The following is a 26,866-nucleotide window of genomic DNA, read 5'->3' on the forward strand; positions in this document are numbered from 1 at the left end:
AGAGGATGAGTTGAATAATAAGCAGAAAAGGGAAAAAATGCAAGACGACACAAGAGAATAGTAGAAAGTTGCAATATATGTAAAATGTCCTTTTAAAACCTGAATTAAGCCATTTGTGGCCTAGACATAGGTGGTTTCTCTTTAAATATGAAACAAAAAACTACTTTTTATAACCTTTACATTTTATTCAGTACACATACCTAGATGTGGTCTGAACAGTGTACGAATTAACATACAACAGAAATTTAAGTACTAAATAATAAAACTACAATTTTACCTTTCAATTCGCCATGACCAATCCTTCCTAGACGGCCAATTACAACTCTCCATGGTAATGAACTCATTTGTACAAGTCCTAAGCACCACTCCCAAAGTTTCTGTAGACCAAATCTTCTAGCAGATCCTTTTTTCCGACGAGCCCTGTATGGAATAAAGAGACAGTCATAAATATTTCTAAAATTCATATGATGACATTTCAAAAGAACTCAAATTTGTGGAAAATTGGTCCCTTAATTTTAATGCTTGACACTTTTTTTATAAGCAAGACTATATACAAAATCACAGTTTGGCATACTAGTCTGTGTTCTTTTAATACTCATTAAAATATATACTTCGAATGAAAAATTGTTTATGAACCACCAAAATTCACCAGAAACATTGCTCTATACCAGAGACTGGCAAACTTTTTCTTTAAAGGGCCAATATTTTAAGCTTTGCAGGCCATCAAGATTCTATTGTAACAATTCAACTCTGCTGCTGCAGCATGAAAGCAGCCATAGATAATACTTAAACAAATGGATGTGACCAGATTTGGCCCATGGGCTACGGTTTGCCAACCCTTGCTCTATACTTTACGTTGAAGAATATCAAAACACCACACTTTCTCAGACCAAACAACACTGCTGTGTCTTCTGCATGCACGTCCTTTATTAGGCAAGTACGTAACATAAGCACTCTGTGGCTGAGCAACAGTAGCTACCATTTATTGAGTACTTACTACATACCAAGCATTATGCCCAATCCATTTACATTTATCTCATTTCAACCTAACAACCCTATGAGGCAGATAAAATTATCCTCACAATTTTACAAACAAGTAAGCTGTAGCTCAGCTGGCTAAAGTAATTTTCTCAAGATCACACAGCCAATAAGTGGCAGAGTTGGGATTTGAACCCAGGTCCCTATGACTCGAGAGTTAGACCTCTTAACCATTATCTCACTTCAACTTTCAGTAAAATGGCAATACTGTCTCATCTGTTGTGACCCATAGCCTTCATAAATAACTGGCCAATATCTAGAAGAAGAAATCTAAAAAGGCCACCATTTCCAGAAGACACTTCAACATTTAATTGGTAAAATCTTCAGTCAACAATTTGAGTAGAGGAAGTTAACTCACTGAGTTAATTCGGGACTATATCTTAGATGGTACATGAGAAAAGTAAATGTTCTAGGATGCTTTACTAGTTTTTTTTTTTAATTGCAGAGGACTTTCTAGTTCCATGTCTCAAAATTCTTCAGGCTAAAATCATTGCCTCAAGCTTTAATACACAGAATTTAGGGACTTTAATCTCTTTTGTCTGTGTAATCGAAATTATTTTTAATTCTCTTAATTCTACAATATAAATATACACTACAAAAAAGTGAAAAGCACCTAAAATCCAAGACTTAATATTTTAATGTATATAACCTTCCAGTTTTCTATTCATTAAAAATAAAACATAATATGTGTGTGTTTATCTGTGTGTGTATGAATTTTTAAAATGGGATGATATAATGCTACATTTAAGGAAATAGAAGTACCTATTTGGGACATCGATGTTAATGATACAAGTTTCTAAAAGTTCTCCATATAGATCTGTGCAAGATGCAAGAATCCATCTTTGATCATGAGATAAACAGTAGCCCACGAAAAGAACATTATATTTCTGTCCAGCTTCTCCAAATGTTTCTCCTAGCTCTGTCTGTTTATCCTTCACTGGAGCCAGAATAAAAGGAGGTGTATAAAGTCGAATACACTCTGGTCTCTGTAAAATAAAAAATTAAGGTACTATGGTACTTACACAATCATAGAAAAATCTTTTATTGAAAATGTGATATATTATCTCTACTCAATTATAAGATAATTGAAAAATGAGAGCTAAACAGAAAACTGCACTTAGTTTTGCATAAAACTATAAAATGTACAGTCATTCAATAACTTTGGTCATGGAAAACATACTTACATCAGGACTGCTAAGAGCAGTTTCCATGGCTAAACCTGGACCAAAGCCAGTCAATGTTTTCACATTGGTTGATGTTGGAAGTGGTCTTCGACACTGGGTAAAGGCCGAAAAAGCCAGGGATTTTAAATGCTGGGTATAGATTTGTCTATCTTCATGCTTCACAGGTTGTAACAGGTACTGACAAGGAACAATCTAAGAATTATAGGAAAATATTACAACTGTTAAAATTCCAACAAGAGAATAAAAAGAACTGTGAGTCCAACACTCTCAAAAATTTTTACTAGAAAACTTAAAAAAACCTAATTAAAACAATCGAAAGAATTATATTTTCTTATCTATTATACAAGTTTTCGATAAAGTCAATTGTATCAATGGCTATGTAAAAACCTTTAAAACTTTCTACATAGCAGTTATATTAATTAATATTGCCATTGACTAGTCCTGTTGTAGTCTATAAAGAAATAATTCAGGGCCGGCCCCGTGGCTTGGTGGTTAAGTGCGCGCGCTCCGATGCTGGTGGCCCGGGTTCGGATCCCGGGCGCGCACCGAGGCACCACTTCTCCGTCCATCCTGAGGCCGAGTCCCACATACAACAACTAGAAGGATGTGCAGCTATGACATACAACTATCTACTGGGGCTTTGGGGGGAAAAAATAAATAAATAAAATCTTTAAAAAAAAAAAAAAGAAAGAATTCAAAATCTCTGCAAACAACTTAATATGGTTAATTTCTTCCTACTTTTACTTGCAACCTTGACTTAATTTAGAACTCTAGCTTATATAGGTCCATGCTCTATTTTTCTATTTAAGCTTATGAATTTAAAAACTGGCTTATAAAAGTAACACAGAAGAAACACTTAATGTACTTAATGCAATCTTTTAATTCTCCATTATTACTGTGGTATGATTGTAAAGTTTATCTTTTATAAACTAAGATTTCTATCATAATATCACTTAAAGTAAAATCAATATAATAGAACCCGCCTTTTTGAAAATCAATTTTAACACAGAATATTATCTTTGAAACTTCTGTCAACATCAAACTGTTTTACGTAAATTTAACTTGCAACGTTTATCAGTCTTACCTGTACAGAAACAGTACTCTTAATATGAGAAGGAAGAGTCTGGACCATTTCCAGAAAGCATCGAAGTAACCCCAAAGTCCATACATTAGAAGAATTAGTGCTCTCATCTTTATTTTCATATGTAAAAGGATCAATTATATAAACGACAATTGCAGGTGGGTACGTGATTGCATGTGAATCACCATCTGTGGGGATGCCCACTTTATCCCGATCCATTGTGCTAAAATTTGAGGTAGAAATAAGACAGTTAGAAAAAAAGTTGTCCTGTACATTTCCCGGGGTAGCATCAAAGCAGGTTCTTACTATCTTTTATCTTTTTTTTGGTGGGGGTTGTCACAGAGCCTCTCTAAAAATGAGGGATATCTCTCTCCAAAGAGAACCGTAAACATTGTACACACAATTTCACAGTGTATAAAAACCCTTCAGTTAAGAGGTCTTGCACGAAAAAAAAAATTCTTAAAACCACAGAGTCAGAAATGCCAGAGAGGGGGCTGCTCTGGTGGCGTAGGGGTTGAGTGTGTGTGCTCCGCTTCTGCAGCCCAGGGTTCCTGGGTTCGGATCCCAGGCGCGGACCTACGCACCACTCACCAAGCTATGTTGTGGCAGGCGTTCCACGTACGAAAAAAGAAATAGAGGAGGATTGGCACAGATGTTAGCTCAGGGCCAATCTTCCTCACCAAAAACAAAACAAAACAAAATTAAATTAAAAAATATATATATATAAAAAAAGAAATGCCAGAGAGGTTAGTGTTTAAGTGATAAAACTGAGACACGTAAGTTAAATGAGCTGCCCAAGATCACAAAGCTGGCTAGAAGCAGAGCTAGACTAGAAAGAAACGAGGTTTCCAGACTTAGTCAATGTTCTACTACATTTTTAGAATATACACATTCATTTTATACTTTATAACTTCAATGATGAATAATAAAATTCATTCTTTGATAGTGATATGATTTTTTTAAAACTCCAAATCTATTTAGACGTTCAAGATGAACGGATCAATCTGGGTGATTAATAGTTTGTTTTTACTCACATAAATGAGTGTAACTTGGGGCAAAACTGCATCTGGGTAGCGCAAGCTAACCTAACCTATAAATCAAAAGAGAAGCTCACCCAATACCTTCTTCATAAAATGAATAAAGAGAGCTGTCATCATCACTGTTGTCATTATAAATAACTCAAGTGTTTGGAAGCATTGTGTGAAGCAATTAACGTACATTATATCCTACTGCTCCCATTTTACAGACAAGAAAACATGCTCAGAGAAGTCAGATAACTTTTCCAAAGTCACATAGCCACTAAATGGCAGGGCTGAGATTTAAACCTTGGTATGACTCTTATTAAACTTCTGAATAGGCTCGTTCGATAGTGACTTCTAAATCGCTGGAGTGATGTGCTTAAGCAAATCTGCTTTACACTATGTCACAGAACAGATTCAAATATCATAAAATAGTTGGACTAAATGGTTTTCAAGGTCTTAATTCCTACCCTGAGATTCTGGGATTCTATGATAAAGACTTTACAAAGAGCCTTTATTATAATTTTACAGGTAAAATATTCAAAATTATAAAAACTAAAATTTCAGGGATAAGACCAAAAAGCTCTTTATGTTCATTCACAATGACTATCTTATTTAGACAAAAAAAAGCATCATATATTTATATTTCTGCAAAGACTAGTATATTTAAAGGTACCTTTCAGCCACATCAGGATGTGGCTGAGTGGGAAGTGAAGACGACTCTCCAGAAATTCCAGCTGTTTGTAGAGCTGAAGACTGTTGCCCTCCTAACTGGCCATTCTGAACTGTACTCGCTTGCGTAGACATGGATCCTGCAGTACTACCATTCATACTGCCAAAGGGTGGAAATGAAGGTAGTTTATTTGATGATACTCCACTATTCAAGTTGGAGGATGATGAAGATGAAGTTGAAGTTGTGGTCAAAGTTGAATTAGCTGCAGCAGCTGAAGAAGACATGGCAACACCTGAAGACACTGTCATAGTGCTGCTTGCTGCAGATGCTAGGGTTGCAGATGGAGTATTAGCATTTCCAGTATTTGTCATCTGAGGTGGAGTAATCAAAGACTGACTTGTAGGGGCAACTAAATTTGGCTGGGAAAGTAGAGAGCTGTCCAATGGCTGGGAAGCAAGATAAGGACCTAAAGATAATAAAAACAGTCAGGATATTTAATTCTTTATTTCACTGATTGGTTCTTTTTTTATTCTACCATATGATTAATAATATCTAGTTGATGCTTTTTTGGTAATTACCCTCCCCAAGTTGCTTGCTAACAGTGTAGCAGATGCTAGCTTTCTATTTCCCCTAGAAACTGAAGAAACAAATTTTAAATGGAATTGAAAAAGTAAACTAGCATTTTCATACAAAATTAAGAAATGGTTTCCGTGAGAGTATAATAAAATTTTGTTTCCTAGGCATAATTAATTAAATGTAAATAAGAGTATCTAGCAAATTTTCATCAAACCATTCAAGTTGAATAAATATTGATTACACCAGGAGCTAATTAAATATAAAATGAAAGAATGTTACCATGGGATTCAAATTACAGGAATGTCTAATGAGATTCAATATTTTGGTCCTGTGTTTCTTTGGATTAAGTCTAAATTCAGTCCACTGACGTTTAATTCAAGGGTGTTAAACGCAAGTCTTAAATAGTTGTCATTTTTTTTTTTTCTATTTTTTTTTTGTGTGTGTGTGTGTGTGTGTGAGGAAGATCAGCTCTGAGCTAACATCCATGCCAATCCTCCTCTTTTATTTTTGCTGAGGAAGACCAGCCCTGAGCTAACATCTATTGCCAATCCTCCTTTTTTTCACCTTTTCTCCCCAAAGCCCCAGTAGATAGTTGTATATCATAGTTGCATATTCTTCTAGTTGCTGTATGTGGGACACCGCCTCAGCATGGCCGGAGAAGCAGTGCGTCGGTGTGCGCCCAGGGTCCGAACCCGGGCCACCAGTAGCGGAGCGCGTGCACTTAACTGCTAAGCCACGGGGCCGGCCCCAGCTGTCATTTTCTTAGTTCCAACAAAGAACTGTTTCTTGGTGTTGTAGAGGTAACTGCAAGTTACTTCATCTCTGAACCATTAACAAATCAAGAATCTTAATAAACTTAAATAAAAACATAAATTCATCAGATCCTACAGAAGCAACAGAAAATTGTTTATAACCCACAATTTCTTCCTACCTAGTGAGACCCCTATTGCAGGGATCAGCAAATTTTTTCTGTAAAGGGCCAGATAGTAAATATTTTAGGCTTTGCGGGTCATATAGTTCTCTGTCACAATTACTCAGCCTGGATCTTGCAGCACAAAAGCAGCCATAAACAATACGTAATTAAATGAGCATGGCTATGTTTCAATAAAATTTTATTTACAAAAACATCTGGTGGACTGGGCCATACTTTGCTAACACTGGCCTTATACAATAAATACAAATTCAATACCTAGGTCATATCTGCAGACTTGTGCATAAAGCTTGAGTTTAGAAAATGCTTCATTGTTACCATCAGCTGCCTGAGAAAACCATTCTGCTACCAACTTTTCTGATAGTTTCTTTGATGCAGTAGATCCAACTCTCATGATCCCATCTGTCAACAGTCGAGAAATAGGTCTATGTTGACCTAATCGACAGGACTACAATATACATATAGAAAGCAGAATTAGTGAATTTCTTATAGTATTTAAGTACGTATTATAAAATAAAGCATTTAAGCTATTTAAAATAAGCTTTATCATTTATAATTAACATTTGGGATAAAAATGTCAAGGGTGAAATGGTGCCATAGGTCTTTTTCCTTTTTACATTAGAAACCTAATAAATTTCTTTCAAAATTAAAATATCTCCAATGAAATAAAACACCTAGGTAATAATAATGGCACTAGAACCATGTGGTCTGAATAATGAAAACCCGCAGAATACAGAAATAAGTGAGCATAAAAATGCAGTCATTTTAAGTTGTACATCTACCCCAATTCATGTATATAAATACATGTATTACCAAGTCAAATCAAAATAAAAATTGGTATATAAAGACACTATATATATGCCAGCTCTCCCTCCAATTCTGTGGGCCACTGATGTTTGTTACAAGAAGCCCAATATCAAATAAGTTAGCAATACTGGATTAAGAAAATTTATACAGTGGATTTCTTTACTGTAAGACTTTCAAAGGCTTTAATAATACAATATGAATAGCGAATTTCTAAAAGGTAATACAATACCCAATGTTTTCCCAAAGCTATTTAACTATGGACTTTTTTCTGGGAAGATTTTGTAGGACTAGTGTTCCAAACAACACTCTTTGGGAAATATTTATTTCTACAAAACACACTACAGTATCTTGTAATTAAGTGGAACATTTATAAGGAGCTAAACCAGCACAAACTAACAACTCAGATTGTAAAAGAAATTACATTTTGAAGACTGGGTTTCCAAGCATTTATGGGAAAAGGTATAATGAAATAAGACTTTATGTCCCATAGCACTTAAAATTTGTAATCACTGCATTCAGTGATGGATACAACATGAGAATTATAACTTAGAAGATCAGTCAAATATTTCAGAAATGAAATGGATCTTAGAGAGATCTAGCATAGCTTTATTTTACATATGCGAAAAGTGAGGCCTAGTGTCAGTACCTGAGGTCCTAGAGAATCAGGACCAGAATTTTTATAAATGTAATTTTTTCCTGGCTATTTAATAATGCCACCCTTTGTTTCAGAAAAAGATTATCTTAAATGGGACATACATATATGCTCTCAATGTTTTTTCTCCAATATGGTGATTTCCACTGTGACCCGTGGCACATACATCTAACAAAGGGTCTGGGTCAAAGGCTAGTATGAGAACTAAATACCTAGTCTGGCATCATTATTACACTGTCCCAATCAACTGAACTGCCCAGTATAAAACACACAAATCATAAGGTAGTTTTAAAATGCCACCTCTTTTTAAACACCTACCTCATATATTGCAGTAAGATCTCTAAAAAAGCTTTTGGCTCCATTTAACAAGGCTTCATTTTCTGGACATAGTACAACATAGGCTATATCTCTTTGAGATCCATAAGGTTCCAGCATAAGTCTCTCCCAATAAGGGAGAGCAAATGGAGAAAGCACCAGAAAATCATAATCATAACCCAACAAAAACGTGGGGATTGGCAGTGGTTCTGGGGATTCATCAGTTCCTAAATAAGAAAGATATATTTTAAGAAAACATTTAAGAGCAGTAAATGTCTTTTTATTTAAATGTCAAAGGTTACTAAAGTCATTATTAGTAGTAAAAGTATTTGATTAAAGACAAAAATAGCTAAAGACAGTGATTGAGACTTTTCCACAGTTAGAAATTTGCTAAATGGTCTTTATAAAATCTATGACTTATACTTTCACTTAAATGTAAAAAACTTAATTTGAATGAAAAAACTCAGAAGTACAAAAGAAAACACGACAGGGGAGTTTTATTTTATTTTTAATAAATTTGGATTGGGGAAAGCCTTTCTAAGCATAACATAAAACCTGTTCATTTAAAACCTAATTAATTTGACTATATAGATTTAAAATTTTGGCATAAAAAACCACTACAAACAAAGCCAAAGGATTAAAAATTGGAAAAAAATTGCAATGTATATGAGAAAAGATTGATTTCCTTACCATTTATAAAAAGGACCTATTAATCCATAAGAAAATGATCAAAAACCTAATAAAAAATGGGTAAAGGATATGAACGAAGTTGACAGAAACAGAAATACCTCATATATAAAAAGATTCAAGAGAAAGCAATTTAAAATAATTAATAGTAAATTATAACATTTACTATGTGCTAGGTATTGCTCAAAGATCTTTACATATATTAATCCATTCAATCCTCACAAAAACCTTATAAGGCAGATACTAACATTAACCTCATTTTAGAGATGAGAAAGTAGGAATGGAGAAGTTAAGCAACTTGTCCAGTATCACACAAGAAGTGACAGAGGTGGGATCAGAACCCAGGAAATCTACCCTCACAGTATGCACTATTCTCTCTCTCAAACTATAACGAAACAACCATTTTCACCCATCTACTCAGCACATTACTGGCACGAGTGAGGAAACAGGCATTTTACTGATGGGAGTTTAAATTGATACAGTAGAGAGTAACATGGCAATATTTTTTTTTAAATACACACATGCTTTAAGCCAGGCATGTGTGCATTACAGAAAAATAGTTGTAATGATAATGATAGAAACAATCTACATGTCCATAAACAGTAGACTAGTAAATAACATCACATGTAAACAACAATGGAATATGTGCAGCCATTGAAAAAAAAGGAAGATAGCGCTATAGGTACTGATCAGTAAGGTGCAGAATAGTGTGTGTGTGTGTGTGTGTGTGTGTGTTTACTATTTTGGTTGTAAAAAGAATGTAAAAATATTAGAATTAACCTACAATTTTCACTGTTTTTATGAGATTTAAATAATTTAGCCATTTAATAAAAGTAGGAAAAGGAAAATATGAGCAAATCTACTACTTCTGTACATAATGTATTCTAAAACGATGCACAAAAGTCAAAGATTTCAATGTTAAGAACTATTATTCCAAATATATTTTAAAAGCTCCATTACATCCCACCTTTCAGAGCTAATCTTCAACACAGAGTTTAAGTATTCTGAATGTTCTTTTCCATTACAGTTGACCATAAACCTACTGTGCACCATATTGAGAGTATCCATTTGCTACTCTTGTCCTAAGTACCAAATTTCTGTCACTGTTATTTTTTTTTAAGGGAAGACCGTAACGCCTTTTATCATTAGTATTACCCTCTCTTTTACACCCCATTTTTCATTCAATTATGTAAAATGATAATTTACAACAAAAGTGGTGTTGAGTCTTCTTGAAAACTTTGGCAGTAAGATTCTCTCTTCACATAAAATCTTACTGGTCAGTCTAATACATAAAAATGAATCTAAGTGAAGCTGTTCTTTCTGAAGTGGGGTTGGAAAACCTAGTAAATTGAATGTTGGAAATGTTGCAAGTAAGAAAAGCTAGGATTGATCACACTGACCTTAAGTCAAGCATATGCCACAAAAATACTTAAGGAAGACAAACGTGCTTATTCAAGTTGGGCAAAGAAACTGAGGACTGATATAAAATCCGTCAATACACATTACTATAAATTACTTACCATAAGAGCCTCGGCCAGCCATTTTATGAAATTGTTGCCAAGTGAGAGGACCTTGAACCCCCCAAGGTCTTACTGTTCTTTTTTTCTGAATAGCATCCTGAAGAACTGGCTGAAGGGACAGGAGCATTCGAAGTATATCCTGTGAGCACTGCATACTCACATCTACAACATGAAAAAAAAAATGAATAAGAATTGCTAATGCCAGCACAAAGAAATAAAATTTTAAGATAAAAAATACATCTAGGCAAGTTCAGCTCTTCATTATCAAGATTAAGCATTTGCTTGTGCAGAAAACTGCATTAAGTTGTATTTAAAATGATCTGTAGAGGGGCCGGCCTGGTGGCACAAGTGGTTAAGTGCATACGCTCCGCTGCTGCGGCCCGGGGTTCGCTGGTTCGGATCCCGGGTGTGCACCGACACACCGCTTGTTAAGCCATGCTGTGGCAGCGTCCCATATAAAGTAGAGGAAGATGGGCATGGGTGTTAGCCCAGGGCCGGTCTTCCTCAGCAAAAAAATAAAGAGGAGGATTGGCATCAGATGTTAGCTCAGGGCTGGTCTTCTTCACAAAAATAAATAAATAAAAATGATGTGTAGACATGGTTCTTCTAGTACTTAAAACTAAGCAAGAGATATAATAACAAAATTGTAACTCGTCTCCATAAAAAAGTTATTCATTAGCTCATTAACCAATTTATAAATTAATCAAATAAATTTCTTCCTTTTTGCATTTATTTTGGTTATTTTTGGTACTTACAGGTATTCTACCAGAAAGAACTCTGTCTCACACTGAAATGAGTTATAAATTATCTTAATTACCACCACTATGGTAAAACAATCAGATAAGACTGGTTACAATGATTAAAGTTTAATTTGGGAAAAACAGTAGACTATAACAACTCTGAAATATGGAACTTGTACAGTAACAGATAAACTTGATCGCACTGCTAAAAAGTGTTGTAATATCCACAGATATTTTATACACCTAGATTTATAGATTATCAAATTACTATGACCTGCATTTCTGACCAACTATCAGAATGGGTATGAAAGGTGCTGCTGCTAAATGTCAAATGGCTAAAAAAAAAAAAAAAATCACCAAATGTTACTGATATAATTAATCTGCCCCCCAGTATGGTTCAGTTGTACCATTAAACCTGTTTGAGCACTGTTACATTAAATCATTCACTTTAATTCATTACTATTATAGCCTAATTTATTATTTTTGGCTTTAATTCCCTATATCTAAATGGTGTACAGAATTAGAAGTAATTTAATTTTAGATATATTACTTAATGACTATTATGCTTAAACAAACTATTATATACATGATAGAACACTACGTAGTCATTAAAAGTGATAACACAGCTATCTGAAATGGACTAATGACTAATACACTGGTAAGTAAAAAACGGGTTATAAAACTATCTGTAGAAGATATATACAAACAGAACTACGTGTAGATTCATATATGAATAGTCACATAAAACAAAGTCTAGAAAAAGCTGTCATTGGCTAAGGTTGTTTATCATAATCACATGGGGAACTCTTAAAAAACATATATGTAGGAGGTCGGCCCAGCGGCATAGCGGTTAAGTTCACACACTCCGCTTCGGTGGCCTCGGGTTCACATGTTCGGATCCCAGGCACTGACTGACACACCACTTACCAAACTGTGCTGTGGCGGCATCCCATATAAAGTAGAGGAAGATGGGCACGGATGTTAGCTCAGAGCCAATCTTCCTCAGCACAAAAAGAGGAGGACTGGCAAAAGATGTTAGCTCAGGGCTAATCTTCCTCAAAAAAAACATATACGCAGAGCTTACCCTGAGAAATTCTGATCTGGGTGAAGCTCAAGAATTTGTATTTTAATTCAGAGAGATTCTCGTAGATACTCTATCATTCTTTTAAAAAATATATTTATTGAAAACCTACTATGGGCAAGGAATTATGCTAGCTGCTGGGAATACTGTGTAAAACAAATTCTTATTCATGTCTTCAGGGATCTTATAATCTTGTGGAGGAGACTGACATGAAAAAGAATATAAATGTGTACTGTGACAAGTGCCAGGCCTCTATTTAATCTAAGACCTGGATGGAAAGCAATAGTTATTATATAACTATTATATAAAAGGATATATAATGATTTTTAAGAGTGATCATGGAGGATACACATATAGATCAACAGAACAGAACTGAACATCCAGAAATAAAACCTCAGATTTATGGTCAATTGATTTTTGACAAAAGTGCCAAAACAATTTAATGGGGAAGGATACTCGTTTTCAACAAATGGACAATTGGATATCCACATGCAAAAGAATCAAGTTGGACTCCTTCCTTAATCTATATATAAAAACTAATTCAGAATGGATTACAGACCCAAATATAAGTGCTAAAACTATAAAACTCTTAGGAAAAACATAGGAGTAAATTTTCACGACTTAGGGTTAGGCAAAGTCTTTTTAGATATGATACAAAAACCACAAGCAACAAGAGAATAAATACACTGAACTGCATCAAAATTGAAAACCTTTTTGTTTCAAAGGATACCATCAAGAAAGTGAAATGAAAATCCAGAAAATAGGAGAAAATACCTGCAAATCACACATCTGATAAGGGACTTGTATCCAGAACACAGAAAGAACTCTTATAACTCAATAATGAAAAGACAAAATACCAAATTAAAAAATGGGCAAAGAATATGAAAAGACATTTCTCCAAAGAAGATATACAAATGGACAAGAAGCTCATGAAAAGATGTTCAACGTTATTAGTCATCAGGGAAACACAAATCAAAATCACAATGAGATAACACTTCACACCCACCGGGATGACTATAATCAAAAAGACACATAATGACAAGTGTTAATGAGGATGTGGAGAAAGTGGAACCCTCCACATTGTTGGTGGGAATGTAAAATAGCACAGCTGCTTTGGAAAACAGTTTGGCAGTTCCTGAAAAGGTAAAACCAAGTTATATGAACCAGCAAGTCCAGCCAAGAGTAATGAAAACATACATTCACATAAAAACTTGTACACAAATGTTCAGACCAGCATTATTCATAATAGCCAAAAAGTGGAAACAACCCAAATGTCCATCAACAGATGAACGGGTAAATAAAATGTGGCATACTCATACAATGGAATATTATTTGGCAATAAAAAGGAATGAAGTACTAATACATGCCACAACATGGACAAACCTTGGAAACATTACGCTAAGTGAAGAAGCCAATCACAAAAGACCATATAAGGTACGATTCTCTTCATATGAAATGCACAAAAGACGCAAATCTACAGAGACAGAAAGTAGACTGGTGGTTGCCTAGCGCTGGGAGGGTGCAGTTGGAGGGAAATAGGGAGTGACTGCAAATGGATAAGGGTTTCTTTTTGGGGTGATGAAAACGTTCTAAAATTGATTGTGGCAATGGCTACACAACTCTGTGAATACCAAAAAACATTTAATTGTATACTTTAAATGGGTAAATTGTATCATATGTCAATAAAACTGTTAAAGAAAGAGTGATCGTGGAGTGGTGTGATGATGCGGGTGAACGGAAATAGGGGCAATTTTGACGTTTACTTTTCTGTATTGTCTAGATTCTTAACTTTCTTTTCAACAAGTATGTATTTTCTATAATTAGAACAAAGCTTTTTCTATCTTGAAAAAATAAACATTACCATTAAATATACAAACTATAGTTTGTAGACTTTTAATTCCTTCAAATAACTATTTCAACACCTTGGACACCTACTACATGTCAGGCACTGTTCTAGGTATTTGGGATATTATCAACAAACAAAATGGACAAAAACCTTTGCCCTTACAGAGAACTTGCATGGGTGACCTTAATGCAGTGAGAGACAATAATTAATTAATCATTAAATTAGACAGTATGTTAGAAGGTAATAAGCAAACCCTATGGAAAAAAGTCCAAAAGACACAGGATGTAGAGCACGAAGAGGGGTTTGCAATTTTATATTGAGAATGTGTCTCACAAGATTTAAAGGAGACAAGCGAGTTACCCATGTAAATATCTGGGGGAAAAGCGTCCCAGGCAGAGGAAACAATTAGGGCAAAGGCCCATTGCAGAAGCTTGCTACTATTTCATGATGCTGCTATAATTTAATGAAAGTATTTCAATATTGCATATTTAGGTTTTCAATTATATCCCTAGGTTATTTTGTTTTTATATTGAAAATTTTTAATTAAAATGTAAAGGCATTTCTTTTGTTGTTGTTTGTTTTGAATTATTTTAATACAAGTTCTTAGGATGAAACATCTTTATGGCTAAAGAGTTTTCTCTTTACATCAATGTTTACTGTTATACAAAAAAATATACACGAGGCAAGGCTCAATATTTTCTATTATTTGACAAATAAGTTGGTTCCTTTTTTTTTTGAGGTATAATTGATGTAAGCTGGTTGTTTTTTACAAGACCAGTGCTCTAACCTCTGAGCCATGGAGCCACCAAGTGGGTTCTTTTTTAAATTTTTTTTACTGAGGTATAATTGACATGACATTATACTAGTTTCAGGTATACAATGTAATGATTTGATATTTGTATATATTGCAAAATGATCACCACAGTAAGTTCAGTTAATATCCATCACCATACATAGTTACAAAATTTTTTTTTCTTGTGATGAAAACTTCCAAGATGAGTTGGTTCTTTAAAACAAATAATAATACAAATAGAGTACCACTACTGCTACTGCTGCTGCTGCTATTACTTCTATTGCCACTGCTAATATCTGAGTTCTTACTTTGTGCCAGGCACTGCTCTCTGTTTTATACATATTAGCTCTCTTTTATACGTTTGATCCTCTCAATACTATTTGAGGTAAATACTATTATTGATTATTTTAAGAAATTGAGGCATAGAGAGGTTAAATAACTTGCCCAAAGCCATAGTTAGTATATAGTGATGGAACCATGTTTCAAACCAAGAAATTTACTTCACAGCCTATGTTTTTTTGTGTGTGAGGGAGATTAGCCCTGAGCTAACATCCGATGCCAATCCTCCTTTTGCTGAGGAAGACTGGCCCTGGGCTAACATCGGTGCCCTTCTTCCTCTACTTTATATGGGACGCCACCACAGCATGGCTCAACAAGTGGCGCATCAGTCCATGGCCGGGATCTGAATCTGCGAACCCCGCGCTGCTGCAGCGGAACGCAGGAAGTTAACCAATACGTTACCGGGCCAGCCGCACACAGCCTATGTTCTTAACTACTATCTATGGCTGAAAATAATCCTGTCCTTTTTTTGAACTTTGACATTTATTTACACCTTTTCTTTTTTAATTTGGTCCTGGAGTATAATGAGTTTGAAGAATCATCACACTATGTCATGAACAAAATATTAACCAAGGGTCCATGCACTGCCCTCTTATCTTATTTCACAAATTTTCATTAATAATAATATAATGAACAACTATGATCTCACTGCCCAAGAAGTAAAACACTACCAAAACAATCTTAAGTGGTTCTCCCTATCCTCTCCCTCAGCTTTTAAGAACTAACCACTATCCTGAATTTTATGTGCATCTAAAAAATACATTTAGCTTTGCTTGTTTTAGAACTTTATAAAAATGTATCTTACTATACGTAATCTTCTGGGACTTGTTCTCTCTCCCTCCCCTCAATACTATTATTAAGATTTATCTATTCATTATATATAGTTTTATTCATTTTCAAGGTTTCTATAACATTCTATCTGTACTATCATAATTATTTATCCATTCTCCTGTCAATGGGCTTTTGGGTTATTTTTACTTCTTTCAACCCTGCACTGTAATTTTAGCTCTCTAGAGTAGTCTGTAAGCAATTTAAAGGTAGGATATTTCATATCTCCTAGAATACCAAGCAAATTGTTTTGCACACGTACAAAAATGACTGAATTAGCAAATGACACGAGGACCAAATAAAAGTTATTATATGGCACATACTACCTAAGAACATAGATTCTTACCAAAAAACACATTTTGAAGGAGGCTAACTTTCTGTATAATAAAAAGTTAGAAAAGTTATTCAGTGGTATATTGAGACATCTTAAAAAAAGTATAGGTTGGCTGTGCCTGAAAGAAAAATATCTCATTAATGATTTTAATAATAATGGCAGCTTATATTAATTCAGTACTTACTAAGCCAAGCATTGTGTTAAGTACTTAGTATAGATTAACTCATTAGAGCTCTATAACTCTACACAAATATTTGACATTGTATCTGATATTTGACATTGATGATCATTCTCTCCTCCTTCAAACATTTCCTATACGTGGCTTCCAGGACACCATCCTTTCTTGGTTTGGTTTTCCTCCTACCTCCTTAGTTTCCTCTCCTGGATCCTCCTCTTCTTTCCCACCTCTAAATGTCAGTTCCATCCCTGGACTTCTCTATCTACAATCACTCTTTAGGTTATTTCATTCAGCTCCATACCTGTTTTTTGTGTGTGTGTGTGAGGAAGATCAGTCTTGAGCTAACATCTGCCAATCCTCTTTTTGCTGAGGAAGACTGGCCCTGGGCTAGCATCCATGCCCGTCTTCCTCCACTTTATACAGGATGCGACCCCAGCATGGCTTGACAAACAGTGCGTCGGTGCGCACCTGGGGATCCAAACCCCAGGCCGCTGTGGCAGAGCACGCGCACTTAACCGCTGCACCACCGGGCCGGCCCAGCTCCATAGCTTTTAACAGCGATAACTCACACAAAAAAATTTTTAATCTCCAGCCCCAACCACCTCTCTGAATTTAAAACTCATATCTCCAAATGTATACTTGACCTCCTCCCTCAATGTTCCCCTCCTCTATAATTAGCACCATCATTCACCCAGTTGCTCAAGCTATCCTTGATGTCTCATCTTTTCATATATATATATATAAGCAAATCCTGTAGGTTCTATTTCCCACATATACCTAGAACCTACTGCTCACATCTCTATTGCTTCCAATCTTATCTAAGCTACCATCATCTTTCACCTGGACTACTGTAACTGCCTCCTAACTGATCTGCTTCTATTCTCACCTTCACAACCAACAATACAACAGCCAGAGTGTTGTTTTAAAAAATAAACAAGGAGGACAGCCCCGTGGCCGAGGTTAAAGTTGCATGCGCTCCGCTTCAGTGGCCTGGGTTCACGGGTTTGGATGCCAGGCGCAGACCTACCCCACTCGTCAGTCATGCTGTGGAGGCATCCCACATACAAAAAATAGAGGAGGACTGGCACAGATGTTAGCTCAGGGCTGAGCTTCCTCAAGCAAAAAAAAAAAAAAAAAAAAAGAGAGAGAAGATTGGCAACGGATGTTAGCTCAGGGCAAATCTTCCTCACCAAATAAATAAATAAATAAACAGAAAAAGGATCACGTTACTTCTCTGCTCAAAATTGTCCTATAGTTTCCCTATTACTCTTAGAATAAACTATAAAAGCTCTCTACATGGTCCAAAAGACCCTACATGATTTTGGTGCTTGGCCCTCTCTTAAGACTTCATCTCCTACCAGTCTCCCCATCACCCAAGTTCAGTCCATCAATACTGCCTCCTTACTGGTCCTCAAACATACTAAGCACACTACTTCCTTAGGGTCTTTGCACTTTGCACTGCATGACACAGTTCCCTCAGTTAGCCACATAACTCACGGTCCCCCACTTCATGTATGTCTTTGCTCAAATGCTGTCCCTCAGTAATATCCTCTCTAACCATACAGCTAAAATAGTATATTCTTATCTGTTTCCATTCTTTTATCCTGTCTTTTTTTTTTTCTTCAAAGCACTTGTCACTATCTGACAGTACATAACTATTTTTTTTTTATTTTTGTCTTCTCCACTAAAGTATAGGCTCAAAAAGGGCAGGAAATACGTTTGCTTTGTTCAACACTGTACTTTACAAAACAACAGTGCCTGGCACATACTAGGTGCTCAATACGTATTTAATAAATAAAAGAATGTTGACTAAAGCAGACAACTAGTAATTTTCTGCTAATTAACACGTGCAAAGTGCCTTTTATACTCCTACATAAGTACATAATTACAGACTTACAATAATCATACTTTACTGGTGAAATTAAACTGCTAGGAAGTTCTCTCTTTAAAAATGTCATCCTTAAAGGAGTTTTAAGTTCAAATTTAAGTGTCTCTATTAGCTACAAGGGAAATTGCCTTTAATACTTTTTCCTAAGAAAGGAAAGCAAAGTCATACAACTAAATGAAAATAAACAGAAAAATTATTCCATTAGCATACTTACCATTTCTTTTGGACCAGGGGTGTAAGCATGAACTTTTCACAAGTGCTTCATCAACTTTTCCTCCTGACATATTATCCATGAACTGACGCCCATGTTCTAATGCAAGGTAGCAGTCATTGCAACAGTCCCGCTCTTCAACACGTACCCAATTGCTAATTACACCTATTTTGGGAAAAGGATCTTGGTCTGCTGCTCCAAAGGGTGAAAATAAATTAGTGCACTGATCTTGTAGCAATAATATCAACTCATCAGGCAATTTTTCAGATTCCTTTAGTCCTCCATTAACATTAACATGTTCAGCAGAAGTAGCCCTGAGAGCTTCAAAACGTTTTTCTGCTTCTTTGCCACACTCTGTGTTACGTCCTATGATATCTAGTTCATCTTCAAGAAATAATCCTGAATTGTTTCCAAATTTTCTGTTCATGACAGCACTGAAGCCACAGGTACACCTATACTGTGCTTCCTGCGTTGGATCTGGAATATAAACTCCAACATCGGCACCCTTGATATTCATGTTGCAGACACAGATACAGCAACTATCAAAGTTACAGTCTTTAAACAAATTCATAACTGATTCTGAAAGAATGAGGTTTACATAAAGACTGTGTGCTTCAGGGATGGAAGGAACAGTTGCAGGTTCAACAGAATTAAGGGGTCTGCAGGTGGATGGGGTGGAAGCTGGTGAATACAAGTCTGAATTTTCATATTTCACTGAACCTTGAGCACTAGCAGGGCCACCAGCTCCACGAGGAGTCCTTGGAGTCCTTGGAGTCCTTGGAGTTGGAAACCTAGGGGTAGATGGAGAAGGAAGAATTCCTGCTCCACTGTTACTAGGAGGTGCGCTGCTAGGAGGCATCCCAAACGAAGTATGAGTTTGAGGTGTATAAGCAGGGCCATATTCTTGATCGACAGTACTTCCATCACTAGCATCACCAGGGTAAAAGAAAATCAAACACATACATAAAAGAACATATTAGTAATGTCAAATACAACTAAAAATGTCCCAAATGTTTTTCAGTAACAGTGAAAATTATGAAAGCACAATTAGTGCAAAAATTACAAGCAGAATTAAAATGTATTTCTTGTTAATACATCCACTCTAGGTGATTATTGTGGGCTCAGGACCAACCAACTAGTTCCACAATTATAAATAAAATCTGTATACACTTAGTCACACCTAGACATCCACATTCACTATCTATACATTTTTTGTACTACAAATACTCATATCTCATTGATTCTAAGATGCCACTGATTGAAAAACAAAAATAGAAAAGAAAAAAAATCCTGATTTTAGACATGTTTATGTGTAAAAAAGGGACAAAGGCAATTTTAAGATGCTACCAATTATAAGACACCTAAATTTCAGAGATATTAAAATATGAAAAGTGAGTGAAATGTGGCAAATGTACAAATGGGAGTGATTTAGAATTTTAGACCAAAATAAAAGGTTCTTCTGAAGACAAATAATCAAAGCATAACGGTCTTCAGTTTTCCAATAGTTTATCCATACCCAACTAATAATATTATAATCTATTAATCAGAAAACAATTTTTAGAATTTTCAAAATCAATCTCTTTCTCCAGGTACCAGCATATCAGGTACTTCTATGAAAAAAATTAAAGCTTTTTAAGCATTCACATACTACACCAATAACATAAATCTAAATCATACCCTTCTTTGATGAATGGCAATGCAGGCCCTGAAGGAAGCAATTCCAATTTTCCAACAGTCCAACTTTGACGGTAAATACACTCTTCCGGCAATTTGATAGGAGGCAGACATTGGCTTGGTAGAGTTTTTAGAGGTGCAAACATGGAACATCCCACTAGAACTTGACAATTTTCAGGCTTATAGACATAAGAAAAATCCTACAATATAGAGACCGTGACTTTCAGCATCTTATCTTCCAAGAGAAAAAGAACAAACTGACTCGAGCCCTTTTTCTCTTTCTTTAAACAAAATAATAAAATGTAACTATAATTCTATTCTTTTCTTAAATGCATTCTTAATAGTGTCACCACAATTCAGTCTTCAAGTTTGTTAACTACAAAACTAGAATCAGTATAAAAGGATTTTTGAATATAGCCAACAAACTAATTCTATAAGAAAATATAGGAAGTGAATTATTTTTCTAGAAAAATAAAATACTTACTTTAATTTCAGAAGGTTTTGGGCTACAGAATCCTTCATCAACCTCAATTTTGAACTGTGCTCCTGCACTAGAACTATTTCCTTCTAGAACAGTTCCGCCAGGTGTTGTATCCATACTACCATATTCTTTATTATTCATATTCATTGGGGAAAATCCCATAATATGTTGTTCCAATGATGGTGGTGTCGGATACATTTTATGAAGATCTGCAGTGCCTATATTTAACAAAACACACATTTTAACATAATATCAAAAAGAAGTTAATCTATGTTTAAAACAAAGGGGTGGGGAATTTTGCTGAGATTAAAAGTTTGCAGATTTATCTGGAGCACAGATTTGGAAAGCTTACTTATGCAAGATAACGGGTCCAGATTTCCTGTCTTTGATTCCTTGCAGCTGGATTTATCATCTGATCCATTCGCTGATTTTTTAGATCCAGGCTATTAAAAAAAACCCACATTTTTATCTGAAATTTTACATCCAATGTGATCTCAAGATAGTAATCATTCAGATGTAACTTGAAAGTAGACCCCATTCATCAAAAGTAATATTTTGAATTTTTGCTAGAGCCAAAAACATACTAGATACAACTTAAAAACATAAAACACATTTTAGGCAATGAACCCAGATTAGTTTCTCTGTTTATTTCATAATCCTCCAAATTAACAGAGGGAAAAGTTCCTCCAAAGAAAATGACCAATACTTTCAAAACACACAGCAGCAAGAATAACCTACCACTTAAAACCCGCTAAAGTAAAAAAAATAATAAAACCGGCAATAAGAAAGGTTTGTAATTAACATCAGAACTGCTTGTAAATGATACCCATAAAGCATTTGTCCCCTTAAATAAAAGACATTAAAGTTTAGATATAATCAATCACCTCTCTGAATTCTGGTTTACACTTTTGCCTTGTTTAATAATCTCACCTCCGCAAAAATGCTACAACAGGTAAAACTTAAGCACAAACTTCAGGAAGATCTCATATGATAAAACAATAGGAGCACAAACTTCAGGAAGATCACATATGATAAAACAATAAGATCTCTAATTAAAAGTAAGTTTTAATTCATTGAACATACCAAGTTTTAGCATCACCAATCTGTCACCAATGTGTTTTGTGCTGACAACTTGGTTCCATGTGTTTTGTTAGCCACTTTTTCATAAATACATCGACTGAGCTCTGATTACAACCTTTTTACCTCAGAAGAGCCACAGCTGACATAGAATGGTAGCAAAGAGAAAGTATAAAAGAACCAAAGGATCTATTTACCTAGTACATGGCACCCTAAAATATGAAATATTATGGGATATAGAGGAAAAGTTTCTGTTTTAAGCTATAACTGTCTTTAGTCACTTAATTTAAGACACCAAATGCACATACGTGTGTGTGTGTCTATATATACACATATATATGATGATGATATATATATGATCAGAGAGGATTAACAGTATATATTATATACAACAAGAAAGATCAAATGTACTATAGAAATTTCCAAGCTACCATTATGCAGATGAAAAAGGAATTCTCTTTTATGATAATGCAACACCCAATTCATTAATTTGCCAGAGACTTGACATTCTAGGGAATCTCATTTTAAGCTTTCTTTCATTTTATCTTCACCTTTCTCTGCAAATGGGTGTTAAAGATTAAATATTACTTTTTCTTCCTCTTTCATTATTATAATATGTAGCTGTCTTATAATAATGGCTATGATGCCAAATTCAAAAGTGGTAATCCTTAATAAATTGACAAGGCATATAATTTTAATGTTAATTACTTATTATTCTCTAAACGAGTCAATTCCAGGGTCATTTCTCAAACTAGAGGATCAAAGAACAGGAAAATAATTCTGCTTCCTAAGGACTGCAGAAAAAGAACATATGGCAGAGCTCAAATTAAGCTTAATCATACGTGTCCTTCAAATATACAAAATGAAGGAAAAAACCTCAGAGTTTATAGGTGACACTTTGTCAAGACTGCTCGAACATGGGCCGGCCCCATGGCTTAGCGGTTAAGTGCGTGCGCTCCGCTGCTGGAGGCCTGGGTTCGGATCCCTGGCGCGCACCGACGCACCGCTTCTCCGGCCATGCTGAGGCTGTGTCCCACATACAGCAACTAGAAGGATGTGCAACTATGATATACAACTATCTACTGGGGCTTTGGGGGGAAAATAAATAAATAAAATTATAAAAAAAAAAGACTGCTCGAACATAAGGTCAATGAAAGAAACCAATTAATGAAATTTTATTCCAAAATATTTCCTATTGTTCCAGGCTAAAACATGGCATTCAAGTCTGACATCACTTCTGAAAAATAAACATATAAAATCAAGAAAAACAAATTATAACCTTAATCATCAATAGAATACTCACTGTTAGTTCATCTTCATCAGAATTGAAGAGATTATCAAGGTCAGTATAAGAGACAGCCAGGTCTGAGTCATAAATCAAACTGGTTGATGGAGGACGAGCATGACCGGTAGGGCGTGGAGCATCTACATGTCAATCAGAAAAACAAAATCAAAAATTTCACTACTGACCAAACAAGTATTATTCTCTTTATTTAAGCTAGATATATAACTTTAAATTTTTTTAAATTTTTATTTATTTATTTTTTTCCCCCAAAGTCCCAGTAGACAGTTGTATGTCATAGCTGCACATCCTTCTAGTTGCTGCATGTGAGACGCAGCCCCAGCATGGCCAGAGAAGCGGTGCGTCGGTGCGCGGCGGGGATCTGAACCCGGGCCGCCAGTGGTGGAGCGCACGCACTTAACCGCTAAGCTACGGGGCCGGCCCTATAACTTTAAATTTATAAGGGTGTTATGCAATAAGAAATCATGATTTGTTTAAAATCTAGAATTTCTTTTCATAGAAATAAAGTTGTAATTAAATTGTGGTACTTTCCCCAGGAAGCTCACCAAAGGCTATGTAATCCATAACATAGCTAAGTACTCTACATGAAAAATATGTCAAATATAAACACTATTAGGCAATAGAATTAAACACTCACATATTTTTATTTTTCTATCTTCCTTAAATGTAAAGGAAGCATAGTACAATGATTAAGTGCTCTGGCTCTTGAGTCAGACTGACTATTAATTTGAATCCTAACTCCAACACTAACTGTATGACCCTGGGCAAGTTACTTAACCTCTCTAAACCTCAGTAATGGCAAGAATTAAATGTGATAGAATGTAGGTAAAGGACTTTGTCCTGTGCCAGGCACTTAAGTATTCAATAAATATTCTCTCTTAGTTAAGCTTCATTTTAGTTCTAGAATTTTATTTTTCTTTTAACTTTTTTTTTTCCAGTTTTAGGAAAAAAATACATGATTATTTAAGAAAACATATAAATGGAAGTTAAATTCCTCTTATATTCCCAGACAAGAAAAAAAAAAACAATTTGCAGTGTGCTGTATAACCTTCTAAAGCAACCTCAAGATGTCACATGACTTGAAATAGCCCTCACTTTCGGAAAGATGAAAGTCACTTTCCAAGTGCCTCTGAACATCAGTTCTAAAGATTCACTAGCACAGTAGTTCTGAAATTTTAGACTGTGTAAAAACCATTTAGGTTACTTATTAAATACCAAGGATTTCCTAGCTCCACCTCGAAAGACGCTCCAGAATGTGGTAGATGGTCCACATTTGAGAAAGCCAGATCATAGGCACAAGAAGGTGATCACACATTCCTTATATCCTAGGGTATGTAAATAGGCCAAAGAAGCCAAATTGTTAACTCACCAAGCTACTTAGAACCACAAACCACTTAATTTATTTCATGAAAGACCATCTCTTTTCTATTCAGATGGACATTGGTCGCACAGAGGCTCACCCTCTCTATTTATTCCAAATATTAAAACAAAGCTTTGTCCCTAAAAAACACATAACAAAAGACGACTTCCTTTGCCTCCATCAAAAGTGAGATTTTGTAAAAGGACTAATATACTGTGTCTCTCTGTTCCATTCACAAGGAGCACAAGTCAGACACTTTCAAAGTGGAGTCTTGACCCCACTGTATCCCCAGTGACAAGAACAGTGCCTACACATCATGTGCTCAATAAATATTTGTTAAATTAACGACCTCAACAATAGTTCTTCTAACTTGTGGGGGGTGGGAGGAGGACAACAAAATTACAATAAAGTCTAATTTATAAATTGAGTTTTTAGATTTGAGAGGGACTTTAAGCAATGATCTCATCCAATCTCATTTTACAGATGAGAACTATTTTTATTTGTAAAAAACGAAAGAAGTTCCAATAATTCATAACAGAATTTCTATCACCTGAACTTCCTTCTCCCAGTACAAAATAAGCAATAAATCCATCATTTTAAGATAGGTCCCTTTCTATGAAACATATGAATTATGCAAAAAATGAACACTAAAAGTCCAACAATATCAGATTAGTTTACAGTAACAATCCTGGAATGTAATATTTTGATTAGGAAATAAAAGTTTTACCTTGTTTGACAGAGGGACTAAATAATGACATAGCATCTTCGTCATGTGATAACACTGTTACACTAGATGGCCCATCTTCTACCTACAAACAATATTACATATTAGGCTGAAATATATAATTTACCAATAACAAAATCTACCAATTACTGAGTAGCTATGTGTCAAGCATTCTGCTAGGTGTCCTACAGACATTATTACACCTAACCTATATGATAAGTAAGTAGTACGCTCATCTTACAGACAAAAGGTAGTTCTAAAGATAATCCAAGAAATATGGCTGATAAGTAGTAGGAACTGGAATTTCAACCTAAACCCATCAAATTCCAAAGTCTACATTCTTTCTGCAATACCTATAGCCCTCCCCACTACTACTGTTTTCCTATCTACAAAAGAACAAAATTTCAAGTACCTGGCACATAGTAAGGCTAAATAAAACTTTGTGAAATGAATTCCTTGTATTAAACATATTATTGGGTCCTTTTCATAGCTTTCGATTTCCATATTTTGTATTTAAGGCAAAATTCTTATCTAGCAGAATTATCTTGCATTTAATAGATCCTAAAATATTTGATTTTTAAAATTTTAATCAAATAAATATTTCTATGTCCCACACTATTAATATAATATTTTTCTTTTAGGGGCACTATAAGTTCTTGACTCATATATTCAAAACTAACACGTATTTTATAAACTCATCAATGTGTATTTTATTCTATTTTCGGAAACTGGTAATTCACTTACGGCATATTTTAACTCACTATCAAAACAGTTTCTCTACCTAAACGTCCTGATTTCAATATAATAGAAGTTAATGTACTCTTTCTCCAATCCAAAAACTTTTACAGTAAACAATAAAGATCTTTTCATTATCAGAGACCAGACATAGTTTAAAGTCCATACAAGCTCTTAAATTTTGTACAATGTGCCTGATTTATCTATTTAAAAAATGTTTTTCTAAGTTAAAACAATAAATCTGTTCTATTTTAAAAGAAAAAAATGAGAAGTGTGGTACTATAAGCAGTGCTACAAACAGTCAGTGACCCTTTGGTGTACTCTGATTTCTTTTACTCACCTTGTGCTTTTTTCCAGCATCTCTCTCGCTATTTTGTCTATCTTTCTTATCAGGAAAAAGGAATTCTTCATCTCCTTCAACAAATGCATATGGATCAATTTTAGGTTCTTGTTCTGCATCAGATGCTATTGCTGAAAGATACTGATTTTTAATTTGATATTGCTGCACTAATTCATCAGAAACTTTTAAAGGTTTCTTACATTGCACCATTAACCTGCATAAAAAAATAAAATTAGAAAATTAGTTATATTTCTTCTGCATACAAGCATAAAAAATTTCCAAAACGAGTTAAGTATCATAAAGTTTTTAGAATTATTTAGAGATGATCTAACCTGTAATCCCTCACTTTACAAATGAAGAAACCGAGGTATAGAAAGGTTACATGATTTATTGTGGTCTCAAATTTAGCAAGAGAGAAATGGAGCTAAACTCCAGGTCTCCTATCTATAGG

General features: G+C 34.9%; 1 protein-coding gene across 2 annotated transcripts in view; it reads right to left on the reverse strand.

Annotated features, from left to right (window-relative positions):
- Nucleotides 1–26,866, reverse strand: part of MED13 (mediator complex subunit 13) — a 96,391-nt gene that overhangs the window by 14,844 nt on the left and 54,681 nt on the right. Inside the window, exons 10-24 of one of the 2 annotated variants that reach the window (XM_058560494.1) lie at nt 26,416–26,629; nt 25,344–25,425; nt 23,257–23,378; nt 21,229–21,319; nt 20,880–21,094; nt 20,399–20,595; nt 18,725–19,647; nt 10,484–10,645; nt 8,280–8,503; nt 6,761–6,950; nt 4,999–5,461; nt 3,307–3,526; nt 2,223–2,414; nt 1,801–2,024; nt 278–420 (exon numbers count right to left, since the gene is read on the reverse strand). In XM_058560494.1, coding sequence (XP_058416477.1) covers nt 278–420; nt 1,801–2,024; nt 2,223–2,414; nt 3,307–3,526; nt 4,999–5,461; nt 6,761–6,950; nt 8,280–8,503; nt 10,484–10,645; nt 18,725–19,647; nt 20,399–20,595; nt 20,880–21,094; nt 21,229–21,319; nt 23,257–23,378; nt 25,344–25,425; nt 26,416–26,629 — 3,662 coding nt within the window. Of the gene's footprint in view, nt 1–277; nt 421–1,800; nt 2,025–2,222; nt 2,415–3,306; nt 3,527–4,998; nt 5,462–6,760; nt 6,951–8,279; nt 8,504–10,483; nt 10,646–18,724; nt 19,648–20,398; nt 20,596–20,879; nt 21,095–21,228; nt 21,320–23,256; nt 23,379–25,343; nt 25,426–26,415; nt 26,630–26,866 lie in introns of those variants that run through there. The other variant, XM_058560495.1, reaches the window with a different exon arrangement.

Source organism: Diceros bicornis, chromosome 18, assembly GCF_020826845.1.
Source record: "Diceros bicornis minor isolate mBicDic1 chromosome 18, mDicBic1.mat.cur, whole genome shotgun sequence".
In the NCBI taxonomy this organism is placed as follows: Eukaryota; Metazoa; Chordata; class Mammalia; order Perissodactyla; family Rhinocerotidae; genus Diceros; species Diceros bicornis.